This window comes from Ictalurus furcatus, chromosome 7 (assembly GCF_023375685.1).
Source record: "Ictalurus furcatus strain D&B chromosome 7, Billie_1.0, whole genome shotgun sequence".
NCBI classification, from domain to species: Eukaryota; Metazoa; Chordata; class Actinopteri; order Siluriformes; family Ictaluridae; genus Ictalurus; species Ictalurus furcatus.
The window spans coordinates 19,332,707-19,359,776 of NC_071261.1; the positions used below are offsets into that span (position 1 = coordinate 19,332,707).

Consider the following 27,070-nt stretch of genomic DNA (forward strand, 5'->3'; position numbering starts at 1 on the left):
CTCAGATGATAGACAGGCGTTTCAGCCAATAAGGAATATTATAGTAATATTATGGGGGAAAGAAAGTTAAGTGTTGGGTGCAGTAATTGTGTTGGGAAGAAAAACTGTGAAGTTGCTAACGAGGAAACGGTGCGTCAGATATGTCAAATCATGTTTTCTGGAATGTGAATGTGTTTTTCTCTTTAATATACTTGTGTTATATTCCATTACTTCATTTAGCTGAAGTTGTTGCTGTTTAGCTGTGCAATTTATTGTCGAGTTCTGCTTTCTGTCTAGCTAATTTATTCAACCAGCCAATGTTAGCTTATTACCTTTTTATTGTTACTCAGTTAATCCACTTTTTAAGAAAATAAAGTCCAGGTCTTATTTGTACACGTTTACTGTGTTTAAATGGTATCTCAGAATAGTTTGCTACTTGGTGAATTACTAATACTGCCACTCTAGTAGTAGCTGTAGTAGTATGAGTTCTTTCTATTTATCTATCTATCTATCAGCAACATGGATTGCTGCATATGAGGTTTTGGTGGTAGTCATAGTTATTTTGTAAATGTATTTGTTTTTAAGATTTTTTTGTTTGTTTGTTTTGTTTGTTAAGTAACATCATCGTGCAGGATCACCATGGATCCCCAAAACAGTGGAGGAGGGAACCGCCTTCCCAAAATAGCTGCATCTTTGATTATGCGCTTTGCCTCAGAGAGGGAACCCAGCTTCACTGTGCAAAGGGCAAGCTTGAGGCTTTCTCCTAATCCACCCACTTTACCTGACCTTGAATTTGGGGATTTTCAATACTCCACAGAGAGATCCAGGTCCAAGACCCCTGACTCCCTGGTTCCAGCTCCTTCAGTGGAGTCCAGTCCATCTGGATTGCAGTCGGTGAGAGGCCATATGCTGACTTCACCAACCTTTGTGGAGGATGATAATGACTTTGAAGAGGAAAGCCCCTCTTTTGAAAGCCTGAGCAGCCCTTCTGAAGGGGATGGCTTTTTACCAGGTCGGGGTGATACAGCTGAGATCTCCCCTAAAAGAGGAAAGAGGACTGGAGGTGAGATGAATCTGTCATTTGATATTTATTTATTTATTTATTTATTTATTTATTTTTTTATTTGTGGAGACTTGAACATCACACCCATATGTGGTTCTTCCCCAAACTGCTGGCACAAAGTTGGATGCTCACAATTGTATAACCTGTCTTCATATGCTTTAGCGTTACAATTTCCCCTTCACTAGCTTAAACATGTTTAGACATGGTTTGTCAAGGTTGGAGTGGAAGAACTCAAGTGACCTACACAGAGCTCTGATCTCAACCCCACTGAACACATTTGGATGAACTGGAACTCAAACTGCACGCCTGGCCTCCTCACCCAACATCAGTGCCTGACATCACTAATGCTCTTGTAGCTGAATGAGCAAGCACATATGGGTGTGATGGTCAGGTGTCCACAACCCTTTGACTATATAGTGTACACTCACTGAGCACTTTATTAGGAACACCTGTACACCCACTCATTCGTGCAATTATCTAATCAGCCGATCATGTGGCAGCAGTGCAATGATTAAAATCCTTCAGATATGAGCAAGCAGCTTTCGGTAATGTTCACATCACCCATCACATGTGATCTCAGTGATTTTGACCATGGCATGATTGTTGGTGACAGGCTGGTTTGAGCATTTCTATAGCTGCTGATCTCCTGGGATTTTCACACACACCAGTCTCAGGAGTTTACTCAGAATGGTGCAATAAAGAAAACACGTACAGTGAGCAGCTGGAGGTGGTCAGAAACGCCTTGTTGATGAGAAAGGTCAACAGAGAATGGTTCCACTTCTGTCAGCCAAGAATAGAAAGCTGAGGTTGCAGTGGGCACAGGCTCACCAAAAATGGACAGTTGAAGACTGGAGAAACGTAGCCTGGTCTGATGAATGTCGCTTACTACTAATGCACACAGAAGGTAGGGTCAGAATTTGGCACTAACAGCATGAAGCATTGACTCAGTCTGCCATGTGTCAACAGTCCAGGCTGGTGGAGCTGGTGTAATGGTGTGAGGAATGTTTTTTCTTCACACAAATAAATAATTTGTTGGCTTTTTTTTATTATTATTATTTATTTATTTTTTACATATTTGGATAAGCAAACATTTGTCTTTGAAACAGTGCCTATTTAAAGTTGATATACTTGAACAAAACCAAGAAAAAAGGAAAATGAGCATTTTCAGTCATTTATTCAACAGAAATATCAATAGCTGTTGTATTTTTCTGTGGAAAACATTAAGTACACTCTTGGCCTCAGAAGCTGTTATTGCCCCCTTTAGCAGAAATAACTTCTTGTAGGTGTTTTGCATAATTGTCCACCAGACTTGCTGAAATTTGTCCACTCTTTCATCCAGTATTCTTTCAGTTGCAAGATGTTTGAGGGTTTTATTGCATGTACTGCCTGTTTCAAATTCCCCCCACAACATTTCAATGGGATTCAAATCCGGGCTTTGACTAGGCCATTCCATAACCCTCCATTTCTTCTGTTTGAGCCATTTCTTGGTGAATTTGCTTGTGTGCTTAGGATCATTATCCTGTTGAAAGGTCCACTTTTGGCTCAGCTTCAACTTTTGGATAGGTGGCCTCACCTTATCTTCAAGCACTCTACTTCTCCTGAAAAGATGTCTTGATCAGCACCAAACATGTCTGCTGTTACTGTGGCCAAACAACTCTTATCTTTGATTTATCTGTCCAGAGCACATTATTCCAAAAGGCCTGGTTTTTACCTATATGCTCACTGGCAAACTGTAATCATGCAAAGGCTTTTTCCTGGCACGCCTCCTGTGCAGGTCAAATTCGTGCAATCTCTTTCTGATTATAGAAGCGTGCACTTTGACACCAACAGTTGCAAGACTTTTAGCAAGACAGATACTGTGAAGAAATTTTGGGGTTCTTGGATACTTATTTTTGCATCAGACGGTCTCCTCTTGGGCTGAATTTGCTGGGACGGCCAGTCCTGGACAAATTGGCAGTCGTTTGAAATCTGCACCATTTCGTATTTTCCTTACAGCGGAATGATGTATTTCAAATCATTTGGAGTTCTTTTTTAAATCCCTTGCCAGACTCCTAGACATCCACAACCTTTTTTCTGAAGGCCTTGCAGAACTCTAGATCTTGGCATGATGACGCCACACACCTCTATAGCAAAGGGAACACCAGACGCTAGATATGAGAGGAGTATAAATAAGACAGGTTCCACCTGCACTCCCTAAACAGGTTCTAATCACTGGCACCCAATCCTGAACACCTGATTCTAATTATGAGTTTGAAGGTATGATACATGTAGGGCTGTACTTACTTTTTCCATGATACTGATCTGTTTTTTGTTCATTTAAATTGTGAAAATTACTACAAAATATCAATTTTATGTGTTATTTGATAGAGTATCAACTTTATTAATAGGCACTGTTTTAGAGAGGATCAAATGTTTACTTGTCCAAATATGTCAAAAAAGCCAACAATTTTCATGAGGTGTACTTATTTTTTTCGTATAACTGTACTTATATTTCCCCTCATACTCTTTATCCCTCTGCTTTTTTATGGTTGGCTCTTTATTGATGTTTGGTATATATGTGATGTGTTATGGCTAGTACTAACATCCCACATCCAACCCAAAAGCAATGTATTCTCAAATGTAAATCATGTCAACATGGACCAGAATCTTACGGGAATGTTTCGAACATTTTGTGGAATCCATGCCATGGAGAATTGAAGCTGGTTTGAGAGCAAAGGGAGGCCGTATCCAGTATTAGTATAGTGTTCCTAATAAAGTGCTTGGTGAGTGTATGTTACTTGTAATCTATATACACAGTTAATCCGATTCTTATTTCAGTGAGTTTCACAGACTGGCACAAGAATCGTGTGGCAGCCCTGTGTAGCGAACGCTTCGACAAACTGCTGAGGGAATGTCCTGAGTACTGTAGCACTAAAAGTTGCCTTGCTGCTTTTGTCCTGGAGAGAGGTTTGTGTGATACAGAGACTGAATAAGTTTCCTGCATAGAATATACAGTGCTGTGAAAAAGTATTTCTTCTGTTTGTGTATATCTCATACTAAATTGTTTTCAGAAATTAAAACAAAATCTAAGATAAAACAAAGGCAACCTGAGTAAACACAAAATATAGTTTTGAAATGCTAACTTTTTTGCTTCAAAAATAACATTATCCAATACCAACTGGGCCTGTGTGAAAATGTATTTGCCCCCATAGTTACTAATTCCCCAAATCTCTAAAACTGCATTCATAATGGGGTTCAGCTGGACTAGACGCAACAGGGCCTAATTAAATAGTTCTTAAATAAAACTTTTTCAACAGCATGAAGTTGGTTAAAAGTCTTGAGCAGTAACACACTATGCCAAAATTGAAAGAAATTCCAGAAATTATGAGGAAGAAGCTGTTTTGAAATACATCAGTCTGGGAAGAGTTACAAAGTTATTTCAAAGGCTCTGGGACTCCAAAGAACCACAGCGAGAGCCATTATCTCCAAATGGAAAAATTCAACATAGTAGTGAACCTGCGCAGAAGTGGCCGACTTCCCAAAATTCCTCCAAGAGCACAACAACTTCTCATCCAGCAAGTCACAAAAGAGCCAAGGACAATATCAAAGGACCTACAGGTCTGTCTTGCATCAATAAAGGTCACTGTTCCTGACTCCACTATTAGAAAGACACTGGGGACAAATGGCATCCATGGAAGAGTGGCGAAGTGAAAACCACTGCTAACCCAGAAGAACATTAAGGCTCGTCTAAATTTTGCCAAAACGAACCTTGACGATCCTCAAACCTTTTGGGAGAATGTTCTGTGAATTGATGAGTTGAAAGTGGAACTGTCTAAAAGACAGGTGTCCCATTACATCTGGCGTAAACCAAACACAGAATTCCACAAAATTCCACAGAAAAAGAACATCATACCTACGGTCAAGCATGGTGGTGGAAGTGTGATGGTGTGGGGATGCTTTGTCGCTTCAGGGCCTGGGCAACTTGCAATAATTGAGGGAAACATGAATTCTGCTCTCTACCAGAAAATCCTAAAGGAGAATATCCGGTCTTCAGTCTGTAAATTGAAACTCAAGCGGAACTGGATTATACAGCAAGACAATGATCCAAAGCAAACAGATTTTAAGTTGAAGGGGGCAATTAGTTTTTCACATGGGTGATAGGTGTTGGATTTTTATTTATTTATTTATTTATTTATTTTGCTTCAATGAAAAATTAAAAACTTGTGTATTGACTTTGACTTTCATGCTGTATTTTGTTTGAAGATCTAAAAATAAAAAAATTGTATGAGATGTACACAAAAACAGAAGACACAGTTTGCTTGTGTATGGCAGCAAATATGGTGTTCTGTAAAAATCTGTATATGTATCAGAGGTGACTGACACAGGAGGGCAGTGTTGTGAGCAATATGAAGTGGTGGCACTGGGCACAGGGCAGAGCTGCTGCAGTGGTTGGTATTGTTTTACAGGCTCAATCATCCATGACTGCCATGCCATAGTCATTGCACGCAGAGCCCTGAAAAGGTAAGGAAAAAACTCTTTGAGAGCCTAAAGTATTCTGCTAGTGGTGAAAATATCTCGTATAATTGCTACCTGTGATTCAAGTATGTTTTTATTTGTTCCAAAATCTCACTTCCGTAAGTGTCACTCCAGTGACAGTGTAGCAGCTCAGATTTATTTATATTTGATGGCAAAAATAGTAATGGTTGACTCAGTTCTTCTTTAACCCTTTCTTGCAGTGCACTGCCGTTCCATTTTGCAGGCGGAATGGAAATCGACTTTTTCAATCAGTTTATTAAAAAAAAAGAGAGAATTTTTATTCATATATAAAATATACTTATAAAAAACTGCAAATTCTTAAAGCCGGGAGTGTCTACTTTCATATGAACCATTTAACCATTACTGTGGAGTGTGACATCACAGATTAAATTCAATGCTGAACATGGGCACCCCCAAAACGGGCACAAATTCCTTATTTATTTATTTATTTATTTATTTATTTATTTAGGCCTCTGGTAAAAAGGGTTAACTAGAACATGGCCAAAAATATGTGGACACCTGACCATCATACCATATGTAGGCGTTCTCTACACTGTTGCCACAAAATTGATGGCATGTAATTATCTAGAATGTCTTTGTATGCTGTACACTCTTAGAAATAAAGGTTCCAATTAGAATCAATAAGGGTTTTTCAGCCTGATGCCATTGGGAGACTCCTTTTAAGTTGCACAAAGAACCTTTTACTCTCAAGTTCTTTAGAGAACCATCTATTTACTGGTGCTTTAAAGAGAACAGAAATGGTTCTTCAGAGCAGTGCCACAAGGAACCATGTTATCATAAGTGTTCTCAAAAAAACCCTTAGTGCTTAAATGAACCAAAGTTCATCCTTAAGAGTGATGCAGGAGAACCTTTTTCCAGTCTCAGAAAGAACCTTATAGGGTTCACTTTAAATGTTGGGATGATACCTTGAAGAACCAATGCACTGTTCGAAAGAATATAATGAACTTTTTTTTTAAACCTCCAAAGAGCCATATAGCTCAACTCAGGAACCCTATACAATGAAAAATGGTTCTTGACAAGAAGAAGGTTCTTTACAGAACTTATAATGCTGTAAAGAACCATTGAAGAACCTTGTGTTCAAAGAGTGTTGCTTTAAAATTTTGTGCTACATCTCGCCTACATATGTTTGAAATTATTCATATATATGAAAGTGTTCATATGTGTTGTTTTTTCTTCTTCTTTTTTTTTAAAAAAAACAGATATTTGTATAAGCAGCTCATGTTATTCTACAGCTCTGAGCCAGAGCTTCGAGAGCACTCTATATTTCAGAGCACTCCCACAGAGCTGCTGCTTCAGCTCAAACCAAAGATCTACCTGCACCTCTACACCAACCAGACCCCTAAAGGGGCAGCACAATACATAATGTGAGTGACAGAGAGACAATGCATATCTGTGAGGAAAATACAAATATTTCTATTAAAAAGAAAAAAAAGAAGTAAAATTTTATTTGTTCATTTTGACTTAACATGGAAAGGTGTTTGTTTACTCTATAAAACGGTGATGCTTAGACATTGTAAGAACGGCTTAAGTATAAACAGCCAACCTGACTAACCAAATTAATAGAAACCTTTTCTAGCTAGTCAGGTAAACTTTTCTCTTGACATATTCTATGCCTTAATGACCAAGTTTATTAGGCCAGCACTTGTATAACCAACATAACATGTATGTTTTTTTTCAGACTAATAGTTATGTATGATGTTTATATTTGACATTTATATTACTCTCAATAGACAGGTCAGTAGTTGTGACTTCTAAGTGACTTTCATTCACCCTAGAATGTAATGTTTAGATCTATTATATGAACTACAAAATAACTTTGTGGTTGAGAAATCTGTAAGAACTAAGCAAGTCTAAGTCCTGGAGAACCTTTAGCTTTCATCTTCAGATCTAGGTCAGAAAGTTCATCCTAAGGTTTATCCAAGCAAACATCCTCAAAATTGCTATTTAGTTTTTGTTGGTCAGTAATGAAAGGGTTTATCTTCACAGGAAGTCCCATAGCAGTGGCTACCAATCACTGAAGCTGCAATGCCATGCCAAAGGCTCTCTGATTCCTGCTGCCTTCCTGCATCCCAGTATCTGGGGCGCTCGCATCTGCTGCATGTCTGACAGTGCAAAACTCACTCGCTGGACTGTCACAGGAGTTCAGGGAGCACTGCTAAGTCACTTCATTGAGCCATTGTACATCACCAGTGCCATTCTTGGTGAGTGGTTATATTGTGCTTGAGGGTTTGTGGTTAGTATGGCATTGTATACACAAAATGTAGTATGCTCCTGGGATAGTTTAGATCAACGCTCAATGGGGTTTTATTTATTTATTTTTTATGTTGTCCAGGTGACACTAGCCATTGCTCTGATATAGTGTCTGACACCATCAACAAGCGCCTGGGGACTGGTCTGAAAGACGTCCTGATTCCTTCATACCAACAAACGACCATCTTCTTCCAGAATGGAGAGAATGTGGAACCGGGTGTAAATGCCAACCACTGCAAAGACCTCAGTGTTAATTGGTGTCTGGGAGACTCCAGCATTGAGATTCTAGACAGTACAACTGGATATGCTATCAGTGGGTAAGGCTTAACTGTTCATAAGGTGAATTATTTCATAAGAGCTGGTCAGTATGTTAAAGTTAATCCTTTTGAATTTTTTTCTTTCAGCTCTCCTTTTGTCAGTGGACCTGGGTTTACCAGTAGACTATGCAAAAGAGCGCAGTTCTACAGCTTCAGAAAAGTTGCAATGCTTTCTGGTCAACAAGAGCTTCTGTCATTTGTAATCTACCACAAAGCCAAGGTATGGAAGTTTCTGGTTGGGTTTCTGTACCCTGTCTAACATTAATTTGTATTCAGAAACTGATTCATGAGGAACATGTCATATCAATTTGTGTGGATTGTATCCTTTTGATTGAATTTTATATGCATTTCTTTTAAAAGGTCGCTGCCCACTCGTATCAAAAGGTCAAAGATATGGTGAAACAGCAGTTCTTAACCAACATTGCAGGACCATGGAACTCAAAACATCTGGTGGACAGCTTCAGTTGCTGACTACATTCTTGACTTCTGTCTGTCTTTAATCTCCAGCATTATATTTTGTTACAGTAAAATAATTGTTCAGAATTGAACAATAGATATGTTTCGCCTGTTCTAAAATTTTTTCGAAAACTGGTTTTCTTGTTTTTTAACTCAGTTGGTTCTTGATTTGTTGTTGCACTTTCAAGAAAAAAAAAAAAACTTTAATTATACTTGTTGAAGCATATATATATATATATATATATATATATATAAGAAATATAAGTTCAATCAGTCTTTGTTGTCTGAGCAGTTTTTTTAAACCCATCTGATTAACGATATTTAGAGATACACACGTACTGTATATACAATCCTACAAACATCTGACCGTGTTTTAAGTAAATGTATTACATAATAGGTAAAATTAAAAACACGTTTGAACACAGGTGATTTTTTATTTATTTTTTTATTCATGCATTGTAGTGTTAAATATCAAAAATCTAAAACGTGTGCATTATAGATGACACCTAGATGAACACTTTACAGTTGGTTTTGTGACGGTGATTCTCTTCAAATGCTATTGAGCTTTAAATTATGGGTTTGTTTTTTTTGTACGAGTCCATTCATTAGTGAAATACATGGCAATATTTACACATGATTTCTTCATTTATTTTATTAAATATCAAAACATCAAACAAGGTGTGCGTTATAGATGACACCTAGATGAACACTTTACTGTTGGTTCTGTGAATGTATGTCATTCCCTTCAAATTCTATTGAGCTTTAAATAATGGTATATTTTGTGTATGAGCCCATTCAGTAATGAAATACATGACAACATTTACATATGATTTAATAGTTTTTTATTTTTAAATCTAAAAAAAAATCTAAAAAATGTGTGTTATAGCTGACACCTAGATGAACACTTTACAGTTGGTTTTATGACTGTAAGTCATTCCCTTCAAATGCTGTTGTAGTTGGAAATGTATCAAATTCATGTACAAATTCAGCCTAAAGGAGTTTCAAGGCTTCTACATTAACACCATTTGTTAATTAATTCATTAACAATTAATTTGTTAATTAACAACTGGTGTTAAATTAATATTAATTATATCTGGTTATAGCTAAGGTAAGTTCTTTTTTAAACAATCAAATTCCACATCTCCTTTACATCTGCACAATGGCAGGAACTCCAACCATTCATAAATATAGGCATGATGTTATTGTAACTGGAGACTGTACTGATGAAATAACATATGTTGAACATAGCACTAAACATTTTAGAGGATTTCTAAGCACATTTTGTACTTTTTAGTTTAATGTGTTAAATTTTATATGTAATGTTTTCATATATTTTTCTGCTTGAAATTAATGCTCCTTGTATATGACAATAGAGCGTGAACTTTATATAGGTGTAGAGTTATTTCGTTTTAAAGTAACGCATCGGTCATGCACAATATGTTTTTGAGCTTCTGCATTTAGGGATAACCAAATATTCAAAATAATACGATTCAGAACTGCACCACTCAAAGTCATTTCCACCGGGGACTGATGAGGAGACCAACATCTCACCAAAATGGATGGGAAACTTTAGGGGGAGGAGCCACAGTGCCAAAAAAGCCTGGAGTTAGGTGAGTTAGCTCGAGTTATAGATGGAAGGACATAGTTATGTTTTCACTTTGTTTGATACGTGCAATGAGGTATTAGCTAATACCTGTCATAATATCATTAATATGTCTTGGTTTGAGTTTTTGTGTATATCATTTGTTGTTTTGTATTGCATTGTGATGGGGAGGTGATTGAGTGTCATAGCTTCTCATACCACTGCTATGCTGATGACACCCAGCTCTATTTGTCCTTCCAGCCTGATGATCCATCTGTCTCTGCACGTATCTCTGCTTGCCTGTAGGACATCTCGGTCTGGATGATGGAACACCACCTTAAGCTCAACCTGGCAAAATCTGAGCTTCTCATCCCAGCCTGTCCCTCAATCAACCACAACCTCACTGTACAGCTCGGCTCAACCACACTCAAGCCAACCAGGACAGCCAGGAACCTTGGGGTGATTCTCGACAGCTTGACCTTTACAGACTACATCTCAACAACTGCACGGTCCTGTAGGTTCATCCTGTACAACATCAAGAAATTCAGACCCTACCTCACCGAACAGGCTACACAACTACTAGTCCAGGCTCTTGTTATCTCAAAACTGGACTACTGCAACTCATTCTCTCGGGCCTCCTAGCCAGCTCCATCAAACCCCTTCACATGATTCAGAATGCAGCAGCACGCCTCGTCTTCAACCAGCCCAAGAGAACCCATGTCACACCCCTCTTCATCTCCCTCCACTGGCTTCCTGTAGCCGCCCGCATCAAATTCAAGGCCTTGATGCTCACCTACATGACCTTGTCTGGAACAGCACCCTCCTACCTCAACACTCTCCTGAATGCTTATGTTCCCTCACGCAATCTGCGATCAATCAACGACCGACGCTTATTAGCATCTACTCAGCGTGGCTCAAGGTCCCTTTCAAGAATCTTCAAACTAAATGTTCCTCAGTGGTGGAATGAACTTCCAACCTCAATCCGGACCACAGAATCTCTCACCATCTTCAAAAAACAGCTGAAGACCCACCTCTTCCGTGAACACCTAACCAACCCCTAATAAATAATAATAAAAAAAAAACCTTACTCTGGCACTTTGCTTCTTCTGGAACTCAATTAATGAATCTTGTATGATAGCACTACTTGTATTGTTCTTTGCTTGATATATCGCTTTGCTTGTATTTTCTCATTTGTAAGTCGCTTTGGATAAAAGCGTCTGCTAAATGAATAAATGTAAATGTGATGTACTTGAGAAGATGGGTCTGAAGAGAAAAGTGACACCAAGTCAGATCACAAAATGGGAGAAAGCAGAAGCAGCACTGTGCTGGATTTTCTGGAGAGCAAGGCAGAAAATGATGAGGAAGGATTTCATGCCACGCACGAACTAATGACCTCTACCAGCAACAGGGTCCTTGACCTCTTTGAAGAATTAATAAAAAGAGTTAAACATGATCCGGGGGTATCCGTTTTGTTCTGAAATTGTTTTGTGAGACTTGATATTCCTTAATAGATGTTTTTATTCCAAACACACTTGTCAGATGTGTACCGTTCCGGACAGTGAAGGATGTTAATAAGAAGTTATATTTATTATCAAAATGGTTGAACTTCTCTCCCAAAAGGATGCCCAGATGTACGTGTTTTGGAAAAATCCCTCCAACCAAAGTATAAAAAAAGGCAGGGTATTAGCTTTTTCTTTCTAAAAACAAACCAACCTCCGTTGTCTTAATGAATTATTCATGTCTATACGATATCTTACATTTCTACCAGCTTAAAGACTTTCTGGCTTTCGTCCCAGATCAATACACCAAAAATAAATGCTGTTTTCCAGGCCTCAGAGTCGGAAACAGTGGTTTCAGCCGTACGTAAAAATATCTAAATGCAATAAATTTATTGTTTTGGTTAGAGAGATACAGAAACAGTTATTTAATAGTTTATTTTATTAAATATCAAAAATCTAAAAGATGTGCGTCATACCTGACCGCTACATGAACACTTTACAGTTGGTTCTGTGACTGTAGATCATTCCCTTCAAATGCTATTGAGCTTTAAATAATGGTATATTTTGTGTATGAGCCCGTTCGGTAGTGAAATTCATGGCAATTTTTATGTATGATTTAATAGTTTGACACCTAGTTGAACATTTTACAGTTGGTTATATGACTGCACGTTATTTCCTTCAAATGCTATTGAAGTTAGAGACGTGTATAACAACGTGGTGTGTAACTTTAGAGACGGTCCCTTGATTTCCGCATATCTGTGAATATTGAACGTCCAACATCAAGCCAACTTTATGGCAGTTAATTTAAACCCTGATGTTCCGTTAGTAACTGAGCAGGGAAACAGAGAATAAAGACCGCTTTCTGTTGGAAAACAGCGGGATTTAAACAACTTTATTCCACTGTTTTTGATTACTCGGTTCATATGAACGCTCCTTACTGGTTTATTTACTGAGTTGCTTAATTCCGCCATTAATATCGTTTATAGAGTTGACTAATTCAGGGCAAGTGTTTGCTCACTTCCTAAGGGCATCATATAAATTACGTTAGTGGGGAGGTTGTTATCTACTTGGAGACGAGCAGCTATAGCATTTAAACCTGGAGGGAAAAGCTGGCAGAACTTTGCAGACAACATTTTCTGCCAGGGATATCTCGACATCTTTGGTTTAGTTACGTTTTCCGCTAGTTATCTAGCTATATTACTGCTTTACACCTTTATTTAAATTAGCTGCAAGATGCGAGAGGCCTGCATGAGGACTGTGACTCATCGTCAAGCTAGTCAACTTCTCCATAACAAATTTGTTGTTGTGCTTGGTGATTCAAGTGAGTATTAGCTTTGAACACACAAACACTGTGATGATCCCATAGCATGTAGCTGCTGGTAAATATTTGTTTTTCCTTCTAGTTCAGCGGTCTGTGTACAAAGACTTGGTGTTGCTTTTGCAAAGAGACTCTTATCTGTCGTTATCCCAGCTCAAACGCAAGGTATGTGTTGTTTGTTTGTTTGTTTGTTTGTTTGTTTGTTTGTTTGAATTATTAACCACACTTTGTGTTTGAATAAAGCCATCTTTACTTTGATGCATGTAGGTTAACCCTTTCATTAGTTTCTTATAGGGACCTAAAACTAGGCATTTTACCTTTGCTATGAATTGCAACTGCCAAAGCTAGGTTTTCAAATTTACTATATGGCCAAGAGTGTGTGGACACCTGATCATCACTCGATACCAGATTTAGTCCCCCTTTGCCGTGATAAAAACCTACAGTCTTCGGCAAATGCTTTCCACTGGATTTTGGAGCATGGCTGTGGGGATTTGTGCTCATTCAGCAACTAGAGCATTAGTGAGGTACAGCTTGCATCACAATTTATCCCAAAGGTGTTCAGGGCTTTGTACAGGCCACTGGAATTTTGGCAAACCATGTTGTTATGGACTTCAGTTTGTGAACAGGAGCATTGTCATGCTGGAACATGTTTGGGCTCCTTAGTTCCAGTGAAGGGGAATCTTAAAGCTACAGCATACAAAGAAATCCTATACAATTGTGTGCTTCCAACTTTCTGGCGATAATTTTGGGGAAGACCCACATATGGGTGTGATGGTCAGGTGTCTTTATACTTTTGGCCATATAGTGTAGATTTCATAAAGGTGAATGAATTGATGACCATGGATGAGCAATATTATTTATGGCACAATGGGGTGTGATTAATTATTGCCAACATGTGGATGTGTAAATGTCTTTATAGGAATGAGCATTTTAGTCACCTAGAGAATGCCAGCTTTACCAGACAAGATTTCTACACAGAACTCTTGGATGATGGCCACAACATTGTGGCCCAACCACCCCTTCTTTTGTTTCTTTCATGTTTGACCAAACTGTCAAATGCAGCCTTTAACATTATACAGGTGAAAACTAGGATTCTGGCACATTTATTTCTTTAATTGGAGAACTCTTCATGTGTGTTTAACTGTACAGTGTACATGAATAAAAGCCAAATGATTAAGTGTCAGTAATGATAATATGCTGGGGCTTTAATAATTCTCACCTCTGTCATCAAGGGAGAGCTGTCCTTTGAACAAGACTGTTTAATAGAGGGTGGGAGACTAGGTCATATGAACAATGGCACAGAGTACCGAGAAGTTCGTCAGTATCGCACGAACCATCACCTGGTCCGGTTCTACTTCATCACACAGGTCTTCTCTCGCTACATGGAGAGCATCCTTTCTGACTTCAAACATGAGCTGAAGCCAGATGTGGTCATAGTGAGCTCCTGTGTTTGGGATATATCAAGGTAACTGTGTAAAGGGTGGTGTTTATCATCTAAACTTTCACATAATACTGACCTAAAGCTCAGAAAGGAAGAAAAAGAGATTTTCTCAATAGATTATAGCTACTCCACATGTCCAGGAGGTATAATGGTCTCTGCATTGTGTGCTTTTCTCTCTTTTGCTCATCAGATACAACCGTAAGTGGGTCCCAGAGTACAAGGAGAACCTAAATAAATTTTTTGTGCAGCTGAAGGCTGTTCTACCAGAGGATAGCCTTGTGGTCTGGAACATGACCATGCCACTGGGCAAGAAGATCATAGGAGGCTTTCTGGTACCAGAGGTGGGTCAGTTCTTAATTTGGGCTAGAGTACTCTAAACTGTATTTTCTCTAGATATTGGCAGCATAAATCAAGAGAAGTGTTAATTAGAACCTAATTAGTCCACAGAACCTTTGTCTGTGTGGCTGATTCATTCAGATCAGTAACTGTTTTAAGATCCTCCCACATTTCAGATTCAGGACGTGGCCCCAACTCTTCGTTATGATGTGATTGAGGCAAACTTCTATGGTGCAATGCTGGCAGATGCATATGGGTTAGATGTTCTAGACCTTCACTTTCACTTCCGGTTTAGCCTCCAGCATCGCATGAATGATGGGGTTCACTGGAATGCTGTAGCTCATCGTTATATCACGTGCTTGTTGCTGGCTCATTCTGCTCAGGCCTGGGGTGTAGAGCTGCCCAACCCTCTAGCCCCAGGTAAGTTAAACAAGACTCTAGGACACTCTTGTGACTCATTTCATGTTCCTACTGAAACCAGAATTATTTACCTATTAACATGTTTGTTGTACAACCTCAATTCCAAAAAAGTTTGGACAGTATGGAAAATGCAAAAAAACCCCAAAAGAGTCATTATATTGAAAACACATTATTTGACTTTTTACTTTGTGAATTAAATTTATTTTTTTGAAAAAAAAAAAAAAATAGGACTCGGGACTATTTTCAGGACTTCAGGCAGGCCATGCTAGCACCCGCACTCTCTGTTTATGCAGCCATACACTTGTAATCCGAGCAGAATGTGGTTTGACGTTGTCCTGCTCTGGATGGCAGCATATGTTGCTCCAAAATGTGTACGTATCTTTCTGCATTAACGGTACCCTCACATATATGCAAGTTACCCATGCCATGGGCACTGACACACCTCCATACCATGACAGAATCTGGCTTTTGGACCTGACGCTGATAACGGCTTGGATGCTCCTTTTCCTCTTTGGCCCGGAGAACACGACGGCTGTTTTGTCCAAACTTGAAATGTTGACTCGTCGGATCACAAAACATGATACCACTGTGCTACTGTCCATCTCAGATGAGACCGAGCCCAGAGAAGTCGGAGGCGCTTCTGGACAGTGTTGATGTATGGATTCTGCTTTGCATAGTAAAGCCTTAACTTGCATCTGTGGATGCAGCGGCGAATGGTGTTGACCGAAAGGTTTATCAAAGTATTCCCGAGCCCATGTTAGGATATCTATTACAGACTCATGACTGTTTTCAAGACCGTGACGTCTGACGGATCGGAGATCACGTGCATTCAGCGGTGGTTATCGGCATTCCCCTTTACGCACCGAGATTTGACCGGATTCCTTGAAAAAAAGACAGTGGTTTGTTTTCTAATTCCTGTTCTTGAATTACAGGAACCGAACCCAATGTGGTCTTCTGCTGTTGTAGTTAATCCACCTGAAGGTTTGATGTGTTGTGAGTCCTGAGATGTTTTTCTACTCACCACAGGTGTAAAGAGTGCTTATTTGAGCTACTATAGACCTCCTGTCAGCTCAAACCAGGCAGGTCGTTCCCCTCTGATCTCTTTCATCAAGAAAAGTGTTTCAGCTTGCAGACCCTCTGCTCACAGCAATTTATACTTGCTATAAGACAAGTTGCAGCTTGTCCCTGTCAGTGAACCTAGAATATCAATTTACATTTTGTCATACTAATGAAGGACTACAGACACAACTATTTGGGGATTCTTCACTGGTCTTTCTTGCCACAATATTGCAAGAGAAAATTAGTCCAAAGTGTTGTGAATTATAAGTTTATTGCGATGTATTTTTCATTGGCAGCTTTTTATCAGTAATCTTCATTTTGTAGACCAGAGTAAGACGTGGTTGCTGTATTACAAGCAGACTCCAAATCAAAGTGACTACAGTCCAGCAAGGTCCATGGCAGATTCTGGTCATTATGGAGGTAAAATTCTGAATCTGTCTCTTTTAATATAATTTGTCTGCCTAACTGTACAGTTCTAATGAGGTTTATCTGAACAGCAAGTAGACGCTTTTGTTAGAACCTGAACATTGTCGCTAAAACCTGGCCAGACTAAAGACCTGCAGTGGAGTCCCTGGAAACAAAGTGGTTGTGTAGTTTCAAAATAACACAAAATTTACAAAGAATCTTCCAAACAGGAAAACATTTGTGTACATTTATAGCACTGCTGGTTTCAGGTTTTATACTTTTGTTAAATGTTTTCTCCAAAAACAGCCAGTCTGGTGTCATTTACTAGGCCATGAAGTGCCTGTGTAGAAACAGAAGCTCACAAGCAGTCTTGATTGATGCATGAACTGGTTCTTCAGCATATATTTGGAATTTTTGCAGCAGGCCCACATTATGACATGAGGTGTTAGTTTTTTACTTTGGATCTAATGGCTTCATCTATACAGGCAACTGTCAATACCCTACTACTACTGAGGGTAATATGATAAAAGAAATTTAAACAAATTTAACTAAAATCAGTGATGGACTCTGTATGTCATGTAACATCAAACCATAATTTGAATGAAACCTGAGTATTTAGAGAAGATATAGTTTTATTAACGTATCTTTTCACTGCCAGCTTGTGAACAACAGCTGCAGTATGATGGCCTATTTGGACCCCGTTATTATGAGGATGCACTACCTACACGCTCTCAGTTCAGCACTGGTTACTTTAACTTTGAGAACAAAACTACCCATAATGGTAAGAGAGATTTATGGCCATTACCATCACTCTCGTTTGTGTTATAGCTCATCTTTATTTAAGAATTTCTGACTATAGAATTGTTACATTATGCTCTGTGTTAGTCAGCATGAGTTTTCTCATTTTTGGTTTAAGGTGGGAGCTATGACAACTGCCATGGCCATGGTGGTAATGGCAGAACCATGCTGCTGCCTGCTGCCCCCTCCTGCCCAGGGAACAACTTTGTGATGAAGCAAAAACGCGCAAAGCGGCAGTCTAACCCATACTCTCGGCATAATTCTATCCGGTCATACAGATACTGAAAACAAGCAATAATGTGATTTGTTTGATGGCTGAAATGTAGTGATGTTCTTTAAAACCCTCATCAGAAGGAACTAAATGTGGAAACACTTTGGAAGAAACTTTATTCGTTTGTTTAAAGTAAGCTATAAATCCGTAAACTACCTTTTTTTCCTTCACTTTTTATAACGTGCCATTGTGTATTTAAAAAAAAAAAAAAAAACCCAAAACATTGTTTACTTTAACACCTTAATGTTTTTGTACTTCATTATTGGTGTTCTTAATCATCCCAGGCTTTTATTGGTGGTATTTTATGTGGACACCATTGTACTATCTACAATTTCCAATTTTTATATTTTTATATGCCATATAAACCTCAACCCTGCTTTGCATGGATACACTGTTGGCTGTTTTGGAGTCTATCAGAATATTGTATGAGGCTATATTGGCTTTTTGTAAAAAATGGCTTTTGTTGTTTGTTTAAAACTTGGCACTTATGCAAGTTACAAATAAAATGTTACATGTAAAATAATGCTAACGCATCTGCATTCAATGGTTTATCTTTAAACTATTCATTCTGCCAATTGGTCTGGTTTACAAATACCAAGACGCAAACATTGTGATTGCATTGTGCATACAATAATCACGGTCAAAATCACTGGAATAACAACAAGCAGTAGTAATCTAATGTGTGGAGAAATATAATCACATAAAGCAAAATGACAGTATCACACAAAATAGAGAGTAACATTCAAGATGTCAGTGTTGGGCTGTATAAGGAGTTATTTGATAACAGAAGTAAGTGACCCCTCTTAATTCTCCAACTTCATGTACTGATACATCAGCTGAGTTTTGACTCTCATTCTCCAGCCAAAGCAGCCTGGCATCTGGATCTTCGTCTGAAAACTGCAGCAAGCTCCCTGAGCATCTCAACACAGTCAGACACTGCTGTACAATTTGACCAGCTTTTGATCGTCCTTCCTTGGACCTCACCAGTGCATCTGTTGTACCTTTGTCTACTATCAAGGACAGGCTTCTGGGCTCAAAGTGTCCTTCCAGCTCTGTGCAGTCCATTTCTCTGAAGAAAAGGGTAGAGGCTGGATTGCAGGGTTGCACTGGTGTACTTTCAGCATGTTCCTGCATTAACCGCACCGCCACCGGAGAGATATCGGCACATGTGACCTTCACTGCACATTGTGAGTGTGTGAAGATACCAGGCCCCAATGCTGAGGTGCCACAGCCAATGTCCAGAACATGTAATGGTGCAGGAGTATCAGACATGGACTGCAGTAGAGGCAAGATGTAGTCTTTGACTGAATGAAAGCCAAAGAACCACTCAAAATTCTTGAAATTTCCTTTCCTGCTGTTTTCTGTGTAAAACCTGTCCCATGTTGCTTTTTTGTCCATGTTGTTAATTAGGTCACCTGTGAATGCAAGCATACATTTAGTGAATGGGTACGATACTGAAACTGCAAATTTACTGATTCCTGGCAGTAACATATTTTTAACCTTACCATACAGTTGAGTGCAAATGCTTTCACAACCTTAAGACAAACTATTCCTTCATTATCCCAAATTGTGTATATTAAGGAACTAAAATATATATATATATATATATATATAAAGTGTTCACATGTAGCTCCCTTTCTGAATGTGATAAATATTTCCTATTAACTTTTATGCTCAAATGTAGCTGTTGTCACCATGTCCAACCTTTTGCATGCCCCAAGTACCTTTTAGGTCAGGGATGTTCAATTGTATCAGCAAAGGACCAGTATGGCTGCAGGTTTTCATTCCAACCAAGCAGGCACCATATCTGAGAGTCTACTGGAGGCTTTTTGGTTAGAATGAAAACCTACCCAAACACTGGCCGCACACTTTGCTTTAAATAATCTTGGTTGTAATATTCGCCTTGCGTATTCTTGATGTATTTATCACTCTCCCATGTGTCATCTACTGCCTTCTCTGGATCACATCCTGCAACAAGGTCACAGGAAAATTGTTGTTTTCAGACCATGCCTCTCTTGATTGTACAATATGTTTGAGATTGTAATCTTACTTCAGGATTTCACCTGTAGCTTGGATTACTTTTCTGTATAAACTGTAATGCCAGAACGTTTTACTTTTATACTCAGATACCCTGGGGGGATGCTAACTTTTGCACTCAAAGTATACCCAATTATTAATTTGCTACACCATTTCCATTGTCACTAAGTCCTCCTAATAGAGGCAAAACAATTCATACTGTTCATACAATTCTCAACGAACAATCAGATTATAAATGCGAGCAGAAAAAAAATCAAATCTGCATGTCAGTAATAGCACATTTCTCTCCACCATGATCCAAAATGATGTACTTGAAAACAATCCCTTCCTTATGCCTTGTTTGACATATGTGTATTATTAAAAAAAAAAGAAAAAAAAAAGGGAATAAACCGTTAACTAACTTGTCAAACTAGTATGATGCCAACGCCGGGCTGATACTTTTCTCAAACTTTTAAACGACAAGGAAACCCTACATAATACTAGCAACATTTTAACATGTCTGGAGGACACGACGTCTGTTGCTGCGGAACAAATCTGACCCGGAAGTGCAGGAAGTGGCTGCGCCCCAAATCACACCCCAGTGGTTTTATTGTGCACTACTTAGCGATGACTTCATTCCCTACGAAGTGGCCTTATCCATGTACCCAGGAGCGGTTTGGGATTTAACCGCTCTCACAGCGGGAGGGGAAACACAACCCTGAATCCAAGATGGCGGACGAGCAGCAGGAAACATCACAGGGAGAGATGGAGGGTGAGTGAAGAAACATTTCCTTTTTTAAAACAAAAACAAACATGTATGTTTGTACGGGTCTCCAGCTACAGGATTTAGAGCACAATGTTATGGGCTTTTATATGTTTTATTTCAAAACTTGTCTCGGGGAAATAAATGTCTATTTGTTGTCCGCAATATATAATTAGCATTGAATATCCAACAAAGGAAGGAGATAGCGATGTTAGAAAGCAGAAAAGTGTTTTAATGCCACTGGGGTAAACTCAGGGGTGATGTTTGGTACGTTGTCCTGTTTGTTAAATGCTTTGGCGCAGTCTAAATTAGGGTCATCTGCTGCAGCACAAACTGTAGAGCGCATGAATATCTTCATCTACCAACGATCAGCTTGTTAACTTCGTAAATTGAGTTAATGTTTGCATATTCATTTCTATTTCTAGCAGTGCGTGAGCTTGTATCATGCTCCATCGTTGCTCTCCTGAGTGAACCTCGTTTGTTTACATACTGTACTGTACTGTACAGACGAGTGTGAAACTCTTCACCCTCTACCGAACAGTTTCTGTACAAAGCACAAAGACCTGCTCATTTACTCCTGAAAACTCGTTCAGATACTCCTGCAGTCATCTTTATTAGCCTGATTAAAAATGTACTTTCGCGTTCATATCCGTTACTTCATCTGTTTTTAATACTGTCTAATGACTTCAGTCAGCATGTGTGTAGGTCTTATATATGTTCTGTTGAGGTTTGCTTCACTTCCTCGTGGTTTGGGGTCACTGTTACCCCAATGATTAAAGGGTGAAAATGATCATTATAATTATGAAATAAACCTTTTTTCCCCCTGCTTAAATGTTCCTTTCCATTTATCCTGAGTTTATTGAAGCGATAAAAGAATAGAAATATGTATCAACTTTTATGTTTACTGAAGTAGGAATGTGCATTTTAGAAAAGCAACTAATTCGAGAAATAACCGTATCATTTCGTAAATTGAGACAAAATGATGGAAAACATATAGCTGTGTATGTTCTGTATATATTATCGAACACACATAAATATCCCTTTTGTTTGAAAAAAAAATTAATCACAGAATAAAATTGTTTTCCAAAATAGTAGCATTACTTATGTTTGGGGTCAGATATCAGACTCCTGTCAGATATCATGGTTTTTTTTTTCTTTTTTTTTTCAAACAACACAAATTTAAGTAAATGCAAAAGTTTTTGTTTGTTTGTTTTTAAATCTACACACTCACTAACCAGGCAAACTAACTATGTGCAAATTCGTGCAAACTCCATGCTTATGCCAGACAAGGTAGAAACTCCTAATGTTTCCTGAAGATTTCCAGGTGTATACCACACATACTCACAGATGCACCTTTCCCATCTCTGTGGAAATATTGCGAAATGAGTGTGTGTGTGTGTGTGTGTGTGTGTGTGTGTGTGTATGATTTGAGGAGGAGAGAGAAAGAGTGTGTGTGTGTGTGTGTGTGTGTGAGAGAGAGAGAGAGAGCATGAGTGTGTGTGTGTGTGTGTGTGTGTGACAGTGTAAGTGAGTGTGGCCTATGCCAGACAAAGAAGAGACAAAGTAGATTTCCTGGGGATTTACAGGTGTATACCATAGATTCTTGCAGATGCACCCTTTCCCCCCTCTGTGGGAATGTAATTTTGTGTGTGTATGATGGAGAACCTGTGTGTGTGTATGTGTGTGTGTATGTGTGTGTGTATGTGTATGTGTGTGTGTATGTGTGTGTGTATGTGTGTGTATGTGTGTGTGTGTGTTTTGAGAAATTGCACCTTAGACACCAAGCATGTGAAAAGCCTTTGCTCTCAACATTTATTATTGGGGTCATGACCCCAAACATCACACACGTGCATTCATGTCATAGCGGACATCAGAAACATTATCGTTAAGTAAAAACACATTTCTGAAAAGATCTGTAATTAGGAAAATTCATGAAATATCAGTATAAAAAAAAAAAAAATAACGATGCATGTTTTGTTTTTTTTTAACGATTTGAAGAGGGGTCATATAGACCTCAAACAGAGCATAAGGGTTCAGTTTAAACAGGCTGTAACTTTGAAGTAGTTTACTATTGACAATTAGAGCTGCTTTTAAAAGACACAAATAGCAAATGGTGACCTTTCACAGAGCTGAAGAAAGCTAGAAAATATACCCAAGTGAAAACCATAATTCATAAACTGAAAAATGGCAGACAGTCATAAAAGAAATACAAAGCAAACCCCAGCAGGCCTGAAAAGCATCATAGGCAAGTGTAATACAAGTCCACATTTATATCATATTCATATCATTGTTTCACTGTTACAATTGTTAACATAAAGCTTTTGACCGCATGTGAGTGTGAGAGACATTTTAGACCCCTTTAGCAACTTTTATTTCAAAAGAGCCTAGTAACCTTTTGAACAGACATAAGCAACTGTCCTGCAATCGATACGGTTTTCCAGATCACATCACAGGTGCTGGTTATTCATGTTGGGTAAGCAGGGTCGGTCGACCCATTACCAGTGTGTAAAGCCTGACTGAGTTGCGCTTGCACCTGTGTTCCCAGCGACCAATCCCCGAGCACCGCTGTTCCCAGCGACCAATCCCTGATCCTCATTGTTTCCAGCGACCAATCCCCGAGCACCGCTGTTCCCAGCAGCCAATCCCCGAGCGCCATACTGACCACCATATTTTGTTCCACCTGCACGCTACTTCTTTGTTCTTCATTTTAAACTCTCATCTTGCCAATCTTTACAAGTAATAACAGCGAGTAATTACATCTGTAACCATTTCCTTGGTGTCTGTTTCTGACTGCTCCCTACCACTGCTTCTCTCTGTCTGTGCTCTTGATTGAAATAATAGTATTTTGTAAATATGTGAATAGTTTGTGGTGTTGTGACCACAGATGATCTTCTGTTCTGTTATGTTTGTTTTCAGAAAGCTTCCTTCTTTATGTAACATATTTTGATATGCAAATGATCATAATAATTATTATTACTATAGCCTATGATGTCATCAGGCTAATTTTAGCGATTTTTTTGGGGGGGAAAAATAATATTTTTTTTGAGAATGCATTATCTACATTCCCCTGAAAAGAGTTGTCCGCTGTACCTGGGTAATGTCTTTGTGTTGGTTCCATTTCATTCATGAGGGCTTTCACTGTTTGAAGTGGTTAAAAGGTTTTTGTGTCCTTGACCAGCTCTGTGAAAGAACAGTATATGATGCAAAATGCGTCTTAACTGGTGAAGATGACTTATTCCTGATTGGTTCCTTCAGTTAAGTCAGTCTGTTAGAAACTTCCAGAAGTGACCCAGTTTTTGTTCCTTATTAATCATCATCTTTTTCTCCTTCTTCTTTGGTAGGAGTGAACTGCCTGGCCTATGATGAGGCCATTATGGCACAACAAGACCGAATTCAGCAGGAAGTGAGTTAGGACTTTTCAGTCTTGCAGAAGGAAATTCCACCTTTGTGCACTTAAGACCACCGTTTGAATGGTCTGTGTTAGTGCAGTGTAGTTACTGTGTCCATGATTCTTTAATACTTTTGAGATTTCTCAATATTTTTCTACAGTGTATTGATTTTTCTGTACTCTTGTAAAGTTTAACAGGAGCCTAAGTTCCTGAATACACAAAGACTCTCCATAACATGGAGACGGTGTGATGGAATTTGACTGTTTTTCCACATACTGCATTACATTTAGGTCAAATCATTTAATAACTCCAAAAATGTACACTAGCTGTGTATAGTGAATTTGTTCAGTAATAAATGTAGTGCTTATATACAGCATATCATATTTCCATTGAATGTTCTTAAGCAGTTATTATATTTCATGTATTTGCTTGGGTGTGTGTGTGTGTGTGTGTGTGTGTGTGTGTGTGTGTGTGTGTGTGTTTTGAGACAGATAGCCATCAGTATCCCCTTAGTGTCTGACAGACAGGATCTCTCTGTGCTACAGAGCGAGTATGCTGAAGAGGACACGATCTATCAGCTCAAGATCAAGGTTAAGACCAACCCATCATGTGTACATTTAGTTCTGTCTGTAATAATATTTCCAACTGTGTTCGATTCCTCTTTATACCATTTTTGTCAGATCTTGGTTGGAAATTAAGAGTTGCTGTAATAGGCTTCCAAGTGGTGAAAGAGAAAAGCATGTACCAAATGGTAAAGTTTGAATCCCGAGGATGGCACAGCCATCTGTGAGCTCATGTATGTGGAAAAAGGCGGTTGGCGCTTTCCCTGAGAGTTCAGCTGCCTTGTGACCTATCATGAGCTTTACCATGTGAACAGATGCAGTGGCAGAGCTGCACGTGTTTTGGATGAAGCACATGTTATCCCTCATCCTTACCAGTTTGTAGCGATCATGTAATAGTGGAGAACTAGCTAGTGTGTGGGAATAGGCAGTGACCAAAATTAGAATTTATTTATTTATTTAACATTTTTTTTTTTAACTGGAACAAATAAAAATTACTGTAGTTTCTTTAAAGTTTTTTCAATGTTTATTCCTACAGGATCTTCATAAAAAATATTCATACATCCGGAAGACGCGGCCTGATGGAAATTGTTTCTACAGAGCTTTTGGCTTTTCACATTTGGAGTCACTACTAGATGATGGCAAAGAGCTACAGAAGTAAAGCTTGCCTTTTGTTGGAATTGTCTATATATAGTGCATATAGTTTTTGGAAAACCCTTACCAGAAACTAACAGGAATGAGTTCTGTGAATAAGGCTGGGCGGTATACCTGAAATTAGGTACACTTAAATTCTATCTACGCATTGCAGACATTTTTAAAAGGTTCACCTTCCATATAGTTGCACTTTGTAGGTACACAATTTTGTTAACTGCCTTCTACCATATCCTTTAGGGCACAGGTTCCGAACCCATCTGTCCTGCACATTTTGATGTTTTCCCTTCCCTAACACACTTGATTCAATTAATGAGCTAATTAACACTCCTTCCTGAGTTGCAGTGGGTGTGTTAGTGCAGGGGAAACTACTAAAATGTGCAGGACAAGGGGTAGTCCAGGACCAGGGTTGGGAACCTGTGCATTAGGGGAATAAAACCACCATGGATTGTGGCTTTAAAAAATGGAAACTGGAGAACTAGCGGGAGATTAACACACTGTGCATGAGAAACGATTAGCTATTGTGTATAATTGTATAATTACAGGGTGGGCTTATAACCCCTGCAAAATGGGCTGTGGGTTTAACTAGAAGGTTGATATTCCTAATAAACCGGCATCTTGGTGTAGAATAGATTTCAATTCTTAAAGTAGAATTTGAAAATATATCCTACATATCTGATTGATATTTTTTTCCTGTGTATCGCTAAGCATATATAAACATGGCTATCTTTAGGTTTAAAGCAGTGGCAGCAAAGAGCAAACTGGACCTTGTGAACCAGGGCTTTACTGAGTTCACTATTGAAGACTTTCATAACACAGTGAGTATAAACAAGAAGAAACGATCTACACGCTGCTGTAATTTGTAAATCCTGATGTGTGTTCTTGTTGATTTTCATTAGTTCATGGACCTGATTGAGCTGTGTGAGAAGCAGCCCGCCCTCGGGGAGCTGCTGAGCTCCTTTAACGACCAGAGTGTGTCGGACTACGTGGTGGTTTACCTGCGGCTGCTCACCTCCGGCTACCTGCAGAGAGAGCATGCTTTCTTCCAGCATTTCATAGAGGGAGGACGTTCAGTCAAAGAATTCTGCCAGCAGGTAGGACATGGCCGAAATGATACTGTCTTTACCGATGTAGGATTTCGGAGGAAGACAGGGCTACGATGATTAACAAAAAGTTCGAGAAGGTAAACAGCTGTTCAAACCAGCTTTAGGATTAACGTTAAATGTTTTTTTGCAGGAAGTGGAGCCAATGTCCAAAGAAAGTGACCACATCCACATCATAGCCTTAGCACAGGCATTGAATGTGTCCATATTGGTGGAATACATGGACCGAGGGGAGGGTGGCACAGTTAACCACCACATTTTCCCAGAAGGCAGTGAGCCACGCATCTTCCTCCTCTATCGACCAGGTCATTATGACATCCTGTACAAATAAATGTGCAACTTCAGTACCATGGTGGAGAATACACCAGAGAAATGGCCACGATTATTCATGCATCTCTGTGTGATGGTGACACCATGGTATTGCAAATATGTACAATGAACATCACACACATTTTTCCTCTTATTATGAAGCCCCCTAATGAATTAATGAATGAGTAAAAGTAAGCAGTGATCCAGCATTAGGGTTGTACAGTTTTGTTTTCCTTTGTGGTTGTAAATGTTATCAACTTGCTTTTAGTTACTGTTTATTTTTTTGTTGTTGTTTGTTGAGTTTTATTAAAAGGATTTTCACCTTAGGTCTCCAGGGTTCTTCAATAAAACGTGTTAAAGAAAATACAGTACTATTTTACAGCAGGTAAAATAAAGTTACACTGAAATAAAAATCTCTCAAACAAGGATAACCCAAAAGTACACACACTTCAATGGGAACATTGGTACCCCTGCTCATTCATGCCATTATTTAATCAGCCAATCATGTGGCAGCAGTGCAATGCATGCAGATACAGGACAAGATCTTTA

General features: G+C 38.9%; 4 protein-coding genes across 9 annotated transcripts; 3 read left to right on the forward strand and 1 right to left on the reverse strand.

Moving 5' to 3' along the window:
* Positions 1-54: 54 nt before the first annotated feature.
* Positions 55-8,770, forward strand: adad2 (adenosine deaminase domain containing 2). Of its 3 annotated transcripts, none has more exons than XM_053629138.1 (9): positions 55-129; positions 596-1,042; positions 3,860-3,988; positions 5,392-5,542; positions 6,778-6,942; positions 7,565-7,779; positions 7,911-8,145; positions 8,233-8,365; positions 8,506-8,770. In XM_053629138.1, the coding sequence occupies exons 2-9, from the start codon at positions 619-621 to the stop codon at positions 8,614-8,616; spliced, it is 1,563 nt and encodes a 520-aa protein (XP_053485113.1). In that variant the 5' UTR covers positions 55-129; positions 596-618; the 3' UTR covers positions 8,617-8,770. The 3 variants fall into 3 exon arrangements, with proteins under 3 accessions (XP_053485113.1, XP_053485114.1, XP_053485112.1); XM_053629139.1 differs by having other exon boundaries at positions 56-129; positions 797-1,042; XM_053629137.1 differs by lacking the exon at positions 55-129 and having other exon boundaries at positions 394-1,042.
* A 3,820-nt stretch (positions 8,771-12,590) lies between these two features.
* On the forward strand, positions 12,591-17,834 carry fam113 (family with sequence similarity 113). The gene is made up of 8 exons (XM_053629145.1): positions 12,591-13,003; positions 13,086-13,165; positions 14,368-14,465; positions 14,632-14,782; positions 14,954-15,197; positions 16,581-16,676; positions 17,320-17,442; positions 17,578-17,834. The coding sequence occupies exons 1-8, from the start codon at positions 12,916-12,918 to the stop codon at positions 17,742-17,744; spliced, it is 1,047 nt and encodes a 348-aa protein (XP_053485120.1). The 5' UTR covers positions 12,591-12,915; the 3' UTR covers positions 17,745-17,834.
* On the reverse strand, positions 17,820-20,390 carry cskmt (citrate synthase lysine methyltransferase). Of its 4 annotated transcripts, none has more exons than XM_053629147.1 (2): positions 20,169-20,390; positions 17,820-19,145 (listed from the first exon to the last, which is right to left on the reverse strand). In XM_053629147.1, exons 1-2 carry the CDS (start codon positions 20,254-20,256, stop codon positions 18,481-18,483), a joined length of 753 nt encoding a protein of 250 aa, XP_053485122.1. In that variant the 5' UTR covers positions 20,257-20,390; the 3' UTR covers positions 17,820-18,480. The 4 variants fall into 4 exon arrangements, with proteins under 4 accessions (XP_053485122.1, XP_053485123.1, XP_053485125.1 ...); XM_053629148.1 differs by having other exon boundaries at positions 17,820-19,698; positions 20,169-20,302; XM_053629150.1 differs by having other exon boundaries at positions 19,455-20,298.
* Positions 20,391-20,406: 16 nt separating this feature from the next.
* otub1b (OTU deubiquitinase, ubiquitin aldehyde binding 1b) lies at positions 20,407-26,847 on the forward strand. Its single transcript, XM_053629146.1, has 7 exons — positions 20,407-20,518; positions 23,851-23,912; positions 24,390-24,488; positions 24,997-25,115; positions 25,843-25,927; positions 26,009-26,203; positions 26,346-26,847. The coding sequence occupies exons 1-7, from the start codon at positions 20,476-20,478 to the stop codon at positions 26,541-26,543; spliced, it is 801 nt and encodes a 266-aa protein (XP_053485121.1). The 5' UTR covers positions 20,407-20,475; the 3' UTR covers positions 26,544-26,847.
* The last annotated feature ends 223 nt before the right edge of the window (positions 26,848-27,070 follow it).

Coding starts and splice junctions, on each gene's coding strand:
- cskmt (XM_053629147.1), bottom strand. CDS start 20,256: ATGTTGCTAGTATTATGTAGGGTTTCCTTGTCGTTTAAAAGTTTGAGA. Junction 19,146..20,168: donor GCATCATACTAGTTTGACAA/GTTAGTTAACGG, acceptor TTGCATTCACAG/GTGACCTAATTAACAACATG.
- fam113 (XM_053629145.1), top strand. CDS start 12,916: ATGCGAGAGGCCTGCATGAGGACTGTGACTCATCGTCAAGCTAGTCAA. Junction 14,466..14,631: donor TGTGTTTGGGATATATCAAG/GTAACTGTGTAA, acceptor TTTGCTCATCAG/ATACAACCGTAAGTGGGTCC. Junction 14,783..14,953: donor GAGGCTTTCTGGTACCAGAG/GTGGGTCAGTTC, acceptor CCCACATTTCAG/ATTCAGGACGTGGCCCCAAC.
- otub1b (XM_053629146.1), top strand. CDS start 20,476: ATGGCGGACGAGCAGCAGGAAACATCACAGGGAGAGATGGAGG. Junction 24,489..24,996: donor TCTATCAGCTCAAGATCAAG/GTTAAGACCAAC, acceptor TTATTCCTACAG/GATCTTCATAAAAAATATTC. Junction 25,928..26,008: donor TTGAAGACTTTCATAACACA/GTGAGTATAAAC, acceptor GATTTTCATTAG/TTCATGGACCTGATTGAGCT.
- adad2 (XM_053629138.1), top strand. CDS start 619: ATGGATCCCCAAAACAGTGGAGGAGGGAACCGCCTTCCCAAAATAGCT. Junction 1,043..3,859: donor AAGAGGAAAGAGGACTGGAG/GTGAGATGAATC, acceptor TTCTTATTTCAG/TGAGTTTCACAGACTGGCAC. Junction 7,780..7,910: donor CATCACCAGTGCCATTCTTG/GTGAGTGGTTAT, acceptor TATGTTGTCCAG/GTGACACTAGCCATTGCTCT.